At 38.8% G+C, this 12,266-nt stretch overlaps 1 protein-coding gene across 2 annotated transcripts; it reads left to right on the forward strand.

Moving 5' to 3' along the window:
• The first annotated feature begins 3,745 nt into the window (after positions 1–3,745).
• On the forward strand, positions 3,746–11,775 carry LOC108995015 (ubiquitin-conjugating enzyme E2-17 kDa-like). Of its 2 annotated transcripts, XM_018970481.2 has the most exons (6): positions 3,795–3,919; positions 4,562–4,889; positions 5,173–5,279; positions 10,268–10,395; positions 11,029–11,133; positions 11,379–11,757. In XM_018970481.2, the coding sequence occupies exons 3-6, from the start codon at positions 5,210–5,212 to the stop codon at positions 11,520–11,522; spliced, it is 447 nt and encodes a 148-aa protein (XP_018826026.1). In that variant the 5' UTR covers positions 3,795–3,919; positions 4,562–4,889; positions 5,173–5,209; the 3' UTR covers positions 11,523–11,757. The 2 variants fall into 2 exon arrangements, with proteins under 2 accessions (XP_018826020.1, XP_018826026.1); XM_018970475.2 differs by lacking the exon at positions 4,562–4,889 and having other exon boundaries at positions 3,746–3,919; positions 11,379–11,775.
• The last annotated feature ends 491 nt before the right edge of the window (positions 11,776–12,266 follow it).

Genomic DNA, 12,266 nt, shown 5'->3' on the forward strand with positions numbered 1-12,266 from the left:
ATTTAATTAAATATTCTACGTGTTGGACTCATTGACATTCATTGAGGAAGAGTTTGACTCATATGTGAGGGAGAGTGGTAATAATATAATACAAATAATAAAATCTACCTCTTATCATTAATTTAAACTTTTGGAATAAGTTGTGATTTTACAAGCTATCGGGTAAAAATGAGATTTAAAAAGAAAAGACACAGAAAATATTTTCTAGATACATCAAGAAGGGCAGTCGGCTCATATTTTAGAAGATTGACGAGGCAGAGAAGTACAGTGAACTCATTGAACTTCATACCCACATTCCTATTATTTATTAATATACCGTGCCTCAAAGAGATCGTTGATTTCATCATCTGCAAGTGAAATTTCCAGCTTATGAAAACATTTTTCCAATTCCTCACTATCTATTGCCCCATTTGAATCCTGGTCTAGGCGGAAATAATGAAGACAGACATCTGAGCAGTTACATGTGTGTATCATATGATCATACATGCGGAGAACAATAAGCACTTCTTAATTTTATGGTCGTAATTCACAAAATTTTGTGTTACCAGAAGAAATTATCAACTACTAGTATTCAAAAAAGAATTGATATAAAAGGCCACCCACCAAATTGCTCAAAAAATACACTGCAATTTCTCAAGCTCATCGGTTATGGGGAACTTCAAGATCGATTATGCTGTTGAATGATTTCGTGGCACTTCCTGCTGATGCCCTCTGCTTCATAGCTTCAACCATTTTGGCATCGAGCTTTGTTTCTGTTATCCAAACCTGTTTAAGTGATTCACTCTTTCCCAATATATTTCCCATTGTCAGTTAACTAGACAAATGAGATTCAGGAAACCAGCTAAGTATATGCCTGTACCTATCCATATAAAAAATGAACGTTAAGAAATATGTGAGTAATTGCAGCACAAGATGCAGCAAATTGTCAAGCATGACAAAGAAATATATCTAAAGTGTAAGCCCAACAAACAAGTACGTACTTTCTCAGCTCCCCTTACAGAATGAAACTCCACAAGATCAGAAGCACCAATAGGAATCGAGGCTCACAAACACAATTCGGAAAGGCTTCTTTTTCACAGCCAATTGAAAAGGGAAGACACCCAACAATCTGTTTTATTTTGCTTGTGTCATGGGTATGTTCCTGCGGACCTTAATGAGACTTTTGTAGTGCTTATTCCAAAAGAGAAGAAATCTGAAATTATGAAAAGATTTTAGACCTATTAGTTTATGTAATGTGGTCTATAAGATCATTGCTAAAGTCATAGTTCATAGGCTTAAACTTATATTACCACAAGTGATTTCAGATTGTCAAAGTGCTTTTGTTCAGTAACAACTTATCACAAATAATGTGTTGGTGGCCTATGAATTTGTTCATGCTATTAAAAATAGGAAAAGAGGTCAAGGGGTGTGATGTCTGTGAAACTTGACATAAGTAAGGCCTACGACAGAGTAGAGTGGTGCTTTTTAGAACAAGTTATGCTGAAACTTGGATTTCATCATCGTCGGGTGGGAGTTAGTTTTATAATGTATTAGTTCAGTTTCATACAGGGTTTTGTTGAATGGGGTGTCCACCTCTTCCTTTGTTTCATCCTGTGGTTTGCAACAATGTGACCTTTTATCACCATATTTATTTGTTTCATGCAATGAAGGTTTATCATCTTTGCTGAGGTATGCTGAAAGTTTTCAGTTTATTAATGGTGTTAAGGTATGTTCTCAGGCTCCTGTTATAAGTCATTTATTTTTTGTGGATGATAGCCTATTATTTTGTCAAGTCACTCGTTCTGAAAATGAAGTGTTGAGACAGCTTTTGGCTAGTTATAAATCTGTTTTGGGACAACAGCTGAATTTAGATAAGACTGAGTTGCTTATCAGTCCTAATGTGAGAGAGGAAGAGATTAATGTTATAATGTCTATATAGAATGTTTCTTCTCTACAGCATCATTCTCGGTATTTGGGTCTTCTCTAATTTGTTGGGAGGTCTAAAAGTTATACTTTTCAAGATCTTAATGAGAGGGTGTGGGGTAAATTTCAGGGGTGGAAAGAACAACTACTTTCTCAAGCTGGAAAGGAGACGTTAATCAAAGCAGCTGTCCAGGCCTTACCAACCTATACAATGAGCTGTTTTGTTTTTTGTTGCCAAAGCGAGTATGCGGGGAGATAGAAGCACTGTTTGCTCGATTTTGGTGGGGTCAACCAAATTCAGAACGCAAGGGATGAGTTGGAAGCAAATGTGTGTTTCTAAATTTCGAAGAGGGATGAGTTTTAAAAATCTGAAATTGTTTAATTAGGCGTTACTTGCTAAATAAAGGTGGAGGTTGTTAACAGAACCTCAATCTTTGTTATTTTGGGTCTTTAAAGCCAAGTACTTTCCTAATGAAGATTTTCTGCATGCACGTTTATCTCGTAAGCCATCATTTGTTTGGAGGAGCATTTTTGCTTCTAAGGAGATTTTGTTTTCTGGTTGTATTTGGAGAATTGGGAAGGGTGATAAAGTTCGTATAAAGCAAGATCGATGGCTTCCTGTTGATTGTCAGTTACAATGATCTCTAACTCAAAAAGTCTGTTGTCCGGTAGTACAAGAGGCTTGGAAAGTTTGTTGTCCGCAGATTCTTGCTTATTTATAGCAGGTTGGGAGTTTCTCAGACTTGGTATGGGTATTGCTGAAATCCAATCCTAAGTTAGTTCCTATGTTCCTTACCATTCCATGGGGTGTTTGGAAATATAATAATCTTAAGGTATTCTAGAATCCTGATTGTTGTCCTTTAGAGTTAACTGATAACTGTCTTGGGTATGTTGAGAGTTATCTTCATGTGAATAATCATTATGTGGTGGTGTATAAAGAAAATTTGCTTTCTTGGAAAGTTCATCCTTAAGGTAAGGTGATGCTTAATTTTGATGGTGCCTTGTTTCATTCTTCCATGTCGGCTGGTATTGGTGTTATTCTACAAGATGATCATGAAACTGTTTTGATGGCTGCAAGTCATAAGGAGTATGGTATTTTTGAAGTTGATAATATAGAAGCTTTAGCAGCTTTGAGGGGTTTACAGTTAATATTGCATATGAGTGTGTCTCATCTGATTATAGAAGGAGATTTGTTCACTATTTTTGAAAATATTCGTTCAAGACATTAATCTATCTAATCAGTGGCCTGTGATAACTGAAATTCAAAGTCTTTTTCGTTAGTTTTAACTCATATGATGTACTTCACATTGGTCAACAAGGGAATTAAGCTGCTCATCTTGTTGCTAGATATGCTTATTTTATTGATGATACATTACAACGATGGTATTTATGTCCAGAATTTATTCATTCTATAGATACTACCATGTAATTGTCCTGTGATGGATTATGTACTTCTCTTCTTTATGATTGAAGGTCTATGTTATATTAATAAATAAATAAATAAATAAATAAAAAATACCAACATGTCATCAAATTTACAAAATTTATGTTTTAGATTTTTTTTTAAAAAAAATGAGAATGGAAAAATAATTTGTTTAATTATTTTACAATACATTTTAATAAGCCAGTTAAAGTGATACTATTACTGTTTACCTTGTACTTTTTTTCTGCGTATATCATAAACTCCTTATAATTATTTATTAGTTAAAACAGCATAAAAAAAAAAGTTGGAAGAATTATATGTGCAAGTAATGAAATTTGTTAAACTCCGAAGTAGTTGCATTTTATACGAAGAATAAAATAAAAAAAAATACAAAGAGTGGCTGCTTGTTAAAAAAAAAAAAAAAAAAAAAAAAGAGAGAGAAAACGAAGCAGATAGGAAGCAAAAGCTTAAGTTACGTGTCCACAAAGGCATCGAATTTTACAGCGGATCGCCTCCCCTCCTCCCATCTCCTCACCGCCACACCCACACTAAACATCGATTTGCAGACTCTCTCGGTCTCTACTGCTTCAGAGAGTAAGTATCTCCTCATCTCTATCTCTCTCTCAGTTCGATTTTGGAGCTCCCAAAAACAGAACTCCAAACTAATTATTCTTTCAAAGTTTGGATTATTGTTTATATTTCTTGAGAAATTATTTTTTGATCTTTTTTTGGTTCAGAATCTTGCGTTTGTATACACTTTCTTCATTTATCAGTTCATGTCTTTACGTTGCGAATAAATTACAATATTATTAATTAACCAAAATCATGTTATTCAATATTATTACTGTATTTCGCGTCTAAATAGATCTTCACGTGTCTGCAACGATTTCAGTCTATTTATTTGGTTTTATATATTAATGCTTCTTACATCCGTTTCTATATATGTATCTCATTTAGACCCCGTCTGTTTGCTAGTTTATAGTTTTGTGCATAACAACTATTCGGATCAGGCACGCATTATGTGGAGGTCCCAATTTCGTTTATCTCTGTGTGTGTGTGGTTGCTGAGAGGAATGGAAGCCATATTTTGTAATGGGTGTCAGATTAATATACGCACATATGCATATAGATGGAATTTCTTTATTTTTTATGGATTATAATTTTGGGGTGTGTGTGTGTTTGACTATCACTTTGGTTGCTGAGAGGAATGGAAGCCATATTTTGTAATGGGTGTCAGATTAATATGGACACATATCTCTTCCTCCAATAAACAATATAGCGGGTTCATCATCGGATTGGGTTCTTCATAAAGTTAACGAGATTCAGCAGTGTGTGGGGCTTTCATATGAGGGATGCGATGACCAATTTGCAGCACTACTCACTGTGATTGAGGCGGGCCACTCGCTTGAAACCAAATCAAGATTTAAAAAAAGCAGGGAGTTAAAATGTTTTTCTTGGACAATTAACTACGACTCTAAGGGAAGTAGGTCGAGTCGAGAGAAGACTAAAGGGAGGGCATTATGAAGCTATCCTCGTAGAGGGAGTTTCGGGTTGAGGTTGGGGAGGTATGTTTTGTTCCCATTCGGGCTTAGTATATTTTGGATAGATTTCTAATTTTCACCAGCTTATTGGTCATTAGGGACTCTCTAGTATGGGCTAGGTGTTTCTTGTATATGCCCAGTGTACTTGCTTACTCCTATTGATTTTAATATATATAATATTTTTACTAATAAAAAAATATATGCGCGCACATATGCATATTGATGGAATTTCTTTATTTTTCATGGATTAAATTTCTTTATTTTTCATGGATTATGATTTTGGTATGTTTTTCCCTGTTTGTTTTAGGCTGCCGTGAAAATTCTGAGACACCAGTGATTTTGTGATGGCTTCGAAAAGGATCAACAAGGAGTTGAAGGACCTCCAGAAAGATCCTCCTGCTTCATGCAGTGCCGGTAAGTTTCAACTTTTGACCCCCTTTTGAAAGCATACTCTCTTGTGTCTTCCCCTCTAATTCTAGTTTGATGATTGATGGCTTCATTAGTATTATAATATGAAGGATCATAAATACAAGATCCTGAGGGCCCTTTTCTGTGGCGGGAGCGCACCCCGCCCACGTGCCACCACGCCTTCGGTGGGGGTGCAGCTGCCGGCGACATAGAATCTGCTGGCAATGTCGGTGGGGGGTCTCCGATTACGGCTAGCAGCGGCTGGTTTTGCAGAAAAAGTCCGGCGAACCTTTATTGGCTTCCCCGAAACAATTGGGGGGTGGTGGTGGTGGTCTGAAGGTGACGGTGGTGACACAAAGTACGCTGGCGATGATGGTGGTGGCCTCCGATGAAGGCCAACAGGTGTTGAAAGGTTAGAACACGATCGAGAAGCCCAAATCAGCATCCCCGACACCTGTGGAGGGGCAAAAATTGCCGATAAGCTTAGTGGGTGAAAGCCCCACGTACGTGAACCCACTTGCACATTTTTCTGTTGAATCTAAGATGGATGAAGAGGAGGAGGGGGGGGCTCGGATGAAGAGAGCAAGCCTCCATTTCTGATGTAGAACTTTCTGGGAGTCTTTCTGGACATATTTCACTGGTGGAGGAGACCCTAGGTATGTCGTTGGATTGCAGGGTAGGTGATCCAGTCCCTTTGAGTTACATGATGCTAGTTCATTATAATGTCTCAGATTGGGTATTTCAAAAGGTAAAAGAACTACAAAAAGTTGTGAGGTTGGAGTGTGAAGGCTATGGGGATTAATTTATGGCTTTGCTTACAGCCATTGAAGTGGGGCATCAAAGTCATAGAAAAACTGGATAAAAAAAACAGCGTGAGCTGAAAAGATTGACTTGGTCTATGAATTCCGAGGATAGCTCCAGCAGGGGTAGGTCAAAAGGGAAGGGGCTAGCTTTCTCTCAATGAAACCCAAGATAGTATCGTGGAATGTCCGCAGACTTAATGAGGCTAATAAACGTCTTCAAGTAAGAAACTTGCTTTGTGAGTGGAAGGCGGACATTATTTGTTTACAAGAGACAAAGATGAAAATGATTGATGGGAAAATTGTGCGGAGTTTATGGAGCTGTGTTCACGTGGATTTGGTGTATATGGCCTTTATTGGGGCCTCAAGAGGTATGTTGCTGATGTGGGATAGACGGGTGGTGGAGAAAAAAGAGGATTTTGTAGGGTCATACTCGGTGGCATGCTCCTTCAAGAGTGTGTTAGATGATTTTTTGTGGACTTTTGCAGGTGTCTATGGTTCAAACTTGGATAACAATAGAAGATTATTGTGGGAAGAATTAGCTGGAGTATGCAGCTGGTGGGATCTCCCTTGGTGTATTGGGGGGAGACTTTAATGTTATAAGATTTCCAAGCAAGTGTTCGGGGAATCAAAGAGTAAGGCCAGCAATGACTAAGTTCTCGGAATGTATATTTGATTTGAACTTGGTGGATTTGCCTCTGGTAGGGGGTTCAACCACGTGGCCAAACAATCAGACTTGGTCTCATTTGGATCGTTTCTTAATATCACCAGAATGGGAAAGTCACTTTCTCGATGTATGGCAAAAACGAATGCCTTGTCTTTGCTCGGATCATTAGCCTATCATGCTTGATTGTGGTGGTATCCGAAGAAGGCGAAGATATTTCAAATTTTGAAAACATGTGGCTAGAATCAGAAGGCTTTGTAGAGAGGGTGAGACAATGGTGGTCCTCGTATCAGTTTCAGGGTAACCCTAGCTTCATCGTAGTTGGTAAATTGAAGGCGCTAAAAAAAGATCTGAAGATTTGAAATATGTAGACTTTTGGAGATATAGGGGAGCGCAAGAAAAGCAAGGTGATGGAAATCCAGGAGCTCGAGAGATTACAAGAGACGTGACCTCTTACACAGGACGAGCTAGCACAAATGAAAATGTTGGCTACTGAACTTGAAAGGATCATATTATTAGAAGAGACGTCATGGTGTCAAAAATCAAGAGCCTTCTAGTTGAGGGAAGGAGATCGAAGTACCAAGTATTTCCATAGAATTGCAAACTCTCATCGGAGAAATAACAATATTGAGATACTAAAAATTGACGATGTTAAATGTAAGGAAGAGCAGGTTATCCACAATCATGTAGTAGGTTTCTTTGAGCAGCTCCTAACCGAGCATGAGGGATGGTGACCTACCCTTGATGGCCTTGCTTTTGACGCCATTAAGGTGAATGATGTATCTCGGATGGAGAGGGCCTTTGAGTAGGCGGAGGTTTTCTCTATGGGTTTCTTTCAAAATTGTTGGGAAGTGATAAAAGAAGATCTTATGCGGGTGTTTCAGGAGCTATTCTTGGTGGAAAAATTCGAGAAAAGCCTTAACATCATTTTTCTTGCATTGATACCAAAGAAGGTGGGGGCCATGGTGGTTAAGGAGTTTCAGCCCATAAGTTTAGTGAATGGGGTTTATAAATTAATTTCCAAAGTGCTGGCGAACCGCCTAAGTGAGGTTTTGGGGAAGATCATTACTAAACCCCAAAATGCTTTTGTGAAAGGGAGACAAATTCTTGATGCGGTTCTTATTGCCAATGAATGTCTGGATAGGAGGTTAAAGACTGGCAAAACAAGGATCATTTGCAAGCTAGACATGGAGAAGGCGTGTGATCACGTTAACTGAGAGTTCCTTCTCTACCTTCTTTGAAGGTGTGGCTTTGGGGAGAGATGATGGTCATGGATCCGTTGGTGCATATTAACGGCGAAATTCTCAGTGTTGATAGATGGCAGTCCAACTGAATTTTTTCATAGCACAAGAGGCCTAAGACAAGGAATTCGTTGTCGTCTTTGTTGTTTGTTATTGTGATGGAGGCGCTTAGTAGGATGACTTCAGCATTGGCTAATAATGGTTTCGTGGATGGTTTTTCGACCGGAACCCTGGAGAGGGGAACCATTAACATATCTCATTTGTTGTTTGTAGATGATACACTTATATTTTGTGAGGCTGATCAAAATCAGATTCAAGCACTAAAGGTCTTGCTCCTTTGTTTTGAAGCAACATTCGGTTTGAAAGTGAACTTCGACAAATCAAAGATGGTGCCCATTGGAGGTGTTCTCAATCTACGACAGCTGGCCAACACGTTGGGGTGTAAGATATCCTCACTCCCCATGACTTACCTGGACCTTTCGTTGGGGACTCCTTCAAGAGCGTCTTCTATATAGGACACAGTGGTTGAAAAAGTAGAGCGGAGACTAGCGGGATGGAAAATGATGTATTTTTCAAAAGGTGGTAAGATTACGTTGATAAAAAGTACTTTATCTAACTTACCAACATATTTTTTATCCTTATTTCCTATACCTGCAAGTGACATGATTCGAATTGAGAAACTCCAACGTGATTTCTTGTGAAGTTGAGTGGGGGAGGAGTTCAAGTTTCACCTAGTCAAGTGGGAGACGATATGTTGCCCTATTTCTAATGGTGGATTGGGCATCAGAAGTATGAGGACCTTTAATCGGGCGTTAATTGGTAAATGGTTGTGGAGATATCATAAGGAACCAGAAGCTCTGTGGAAATTGGTGATTGAGAGAAAATATGGAGATTTATGGCGGGGATGGTGCACTAACGAAGTAAGGGAGCGTATGGAGTGGGTTTGTGGAAACACATTCGAAGATGATGGAAGGTCTTGAGTAGACACACTAGACTTCTTCTGAGTGAGGGCTCAAGGATTAAATTTTGGAGAGATATTTGGTGTGGTAATAGTACTCTACTAGAGATATTCCCTTCACTGTTCAATATTGCTAGTGCTAAAGATGTATCAGTAGCGGAAGTTATGGAGATATCCGAGGTTTAGATCCGTTGGAACATCACCTTTAGTAAAGCGGTACAAGATTGAGAAATGAGCAGCTTTGCAGATTTTTACAGCCTTCTATACTCTATATTACCAAGCACTCAGCAAGAAGACTCACTGTGGTGGATACCAGATGCTAAAGGGGTATTCTCGGTTTGCTCTTTCTACAAGGCTCTCACACAAGAACCCCAAACTCAGTTTCTGTAGAGAAGGCTTTGGAGACATTAGGCGCCTCCCAAAACAACGTTTTTTGTATGGACAATTTCATTGGGGAAGATTCTCACAATTGACAACTTGAGAAAACAAAGGGTAATCATTGTAGATTGGTGTTGCATGTATAGAGAATGAGGAGAGTCTGTAAAGCATCTCCTACTGCATTGTGAGACTGCTTGGGTATTATGGAATGAGGTGTTCAGTTGATTAGACTTGTCTTGGGTTATGCCGGAGATAGTGGTGGCATTGCTGGCCAGCTGGACAAATCTAAGAGGCATGCAATGGATTAAAGATGTATGGAAGATGATCCCTATATGCATTATGTGGTGTTTATGGCAGGAACGTAATGACAGGACATTTGAAGATAAGGAGAGATCGCAAGAGGAGCTCAAAGTTTTTTTTCTTTAGAACACTTTGTACTTGGGCCATTGCTGTTGATTTCAATGGCATGGATCTGCATGATTTTCTTGTCTATAATAATGTGCTTACTATAGCTTAAGGGTTTTTTTTACTGTTCTAGAACTATGTATATGGCTTTGCCTATTCTTTGATCAATAAAATTTGTGTATTTATAAAAAAAAAAAAAAGATCATAAATTTGTATATGGAAATATAGGAGAACAAATATGTTCTCTTGCTAATCATTTAAATTAAGTCTAATAAATACTAGTATAAGAATGAGGGAATGGTTGACACGAGTGGGTGAAACTAACATAAAGCGTGAGTAAGAAATTATCAATGTAAGGCATGTATATTGGTGGCTGTTTTGGTGTTCGGCATAAATGAGCGTGGGTAAGAAATTATCATCTTAAACTGTTTACACCAACATACTTATACCTTGTTCTCTGCTGGTTAGATGGTTGCTTTTCCTTTTCCTTTGATTTTGTTTTACTCTTGTAGTTTCAATTTGTAATTGGCAGTTCTCCATGGTTGCAGGCCCTGTGGCTGATGATATGTTCCACTGGCAAGCAACAATTATGGGCCCAGCAGACAGCCCATTTGCTGGGGGTGTGTTCCTTGTATCCATTCACTTTCCACCAGATTATCCGTTCAAGCCACCCAAGGTAAAAACTACACTCGTTTGTCTGAGTTAATTTGTTCAATCCCCAAGCAATATCTGTCTTCATGCATGCATAGCTTCTCATCACATAAGCAGGACTTTGACTAGGCGGACGGTGAATATATCTCAACTTTGCATGCTACAGCTTTGTGCCCTTGTTTTTAGCTGTCATGTAGCTACTTGTTTAAACTTAAGAACTGCATTCATCAGACATGACTGAAACGCCCACTGCCAATTAACTATCGTGGATTATGAGATGCTTGGTCCCCTGTCTTGTTCTAGCTTTTGACTATTGCTTATGAAAACTCACGTGGTTCTAAAAGATGGGTGCAAGTATCAATTTCACTAAATGAAGAAAAAAGTGGAAATTCGTTGATTTGACCAGAATTTTCATCTTTGATTATTTATACACATTATGATATGTAATGCTAGTAGGGATAATGCGAGGATGTTTTCTGCCTTTGTTTGTTTTCCTCGAGGAAATGATGTAGTTCAGCTATGTGATGCTCATTTATGACTTTTTGTTTCGGGGGAGGGGGCTAGTGAGATTCTGAACTAATGATACGTGATCCTTGGCTGATTGCGCTACCTAGCTGATGCATTTACATGACCTTTGCTCTTTTATGCAATTTTACAGGTTTCCTTCCGGACAAAAGTTTTCCACCCTAACATCAATAGCAATGGTAGCATCTGTCTTGACATCCTCAAAGAACAATGGAGCCCTGCCCTTACCATATCCAAGGTAATGTGATTGTTTCAATTGTCATCCATATACCTTTCTGCATTGCATGAGAAAAAATATTTCAGTTATTTGCATCATTTGGATCTTGTTGACTGCAATCGAGTTTGGCTTGGACTTGGCAATAATATGCTGGGTTCGAATTGGCATGGTATTAAAGCAGCTCAATCACAGGTTTTGTTTTTATGCTTGGAAAATATTTAGATTTGTGGTTGACGGTCCATAATTGTGACGATGGTTTTTTGCAGGTCCTGCTCTCAATATGCTCACTGTTGACCGATCCAAATCCAGATGATCCTCTGGTGCCTGAGATAGCCCACATGTACAAGACTGATAGGGCGAAGTACGAGACAACAGCCCGATCCTGGACCCAGAAGTATGCCATGGGCTAGGGTGGTTGTGCTGTATGAGCGAATATATCATGGTTAAATTTATGATATTAGTAAATAAATAGATGTAATCTGGTATAAAGATTAAAGAACTTGCACGGTCTGTTGTGTTGTCTCCTGTGTTTGTCATTGGGAAATTCTCTCTGGGGGGTTTCTTCGCGTGAGATAATCTTACTTTTAAGACATGGCATAGTTATGTGGAACTTGGTGGCAAAATCGTATTTTGTTTTGCTCGTCATTCATAATTCGCATATAATTGGTTGTGTTCTATGTTTTAAAGGAAGTACTCTACAAACAAAGATTCAGATTGTTTCTGGCCTGTGGTGGTTGTTTAGAGTTTGGATGTGGGAAGGCCTTGTACTCGGAGTCAGAAGGAATTCTCTCTGCTCTGCCTTGAGGAACAAACAAGGCAGAGGAAGGGGAGGCAAAGTGTATGGTTTAGATAAGCATATGGAGCGAAGTGCTGTGTACATGTTTGATATAAATTTTAGGCCTGTTGTGCATATGACCCAGCAAATCGAGTGGCCTGGCCCGACCTGAATCGGCATATGCAGGGTTAGTAAATGGGCGGTTCACCAACCCAATAAATGACGGGTTTGGATTTTTGGTGTTAAATCGACCAAATATAAATTCGTTCTTACCTTCAGTTCTGTCAAACCCTAGCATGAACTGAATTGGTAAAAGACACCGAGATAGATAAATCTCTGATTCTTTATTGATATGAGGTTGTAACTTGTTCTGGTGTTT

The sequence above is a fragment of the Juglans regia genome, chromosome 9 (assembly GCF_001411555.2).
Source record: "Juglans regia cultivar Chandler chromosome 9, Walnut 2.0, whole genome shotgun sequence".
NCBI classification, from domain to species: Eukaryota; Viridiplantae; Streptophyta; class Magnoliopsida; order Fagales; family Juglandaceae; genus Juglans; species Juglans regia.

Excerpts from the sequence above, each read along its gene's own strand:
- LOC108995015 (XM_018970475.2), top strand. The coding sequence starts at position 5,210 with ATGGCTTCGAAAAGGATCAACAAGGAGTTGAAGGACCTCCAGAAAGAT. Across the intron at positions 10,396-11,028 it reads ATCCGTTCAAGCCACCCAAG|GTTTCCTTCCGGACAAAAGT; the intron begins GTAAAAACTACA and ends GCAATTTTACAG. Across the intron at positions 11,134-11,378 it reads CTGCCCTTACCATATCCAAG|GTCCTGCTCTCAATATGCTC; the intron begins GTAATGTGATTG and ends GGTTTTTTGCAG.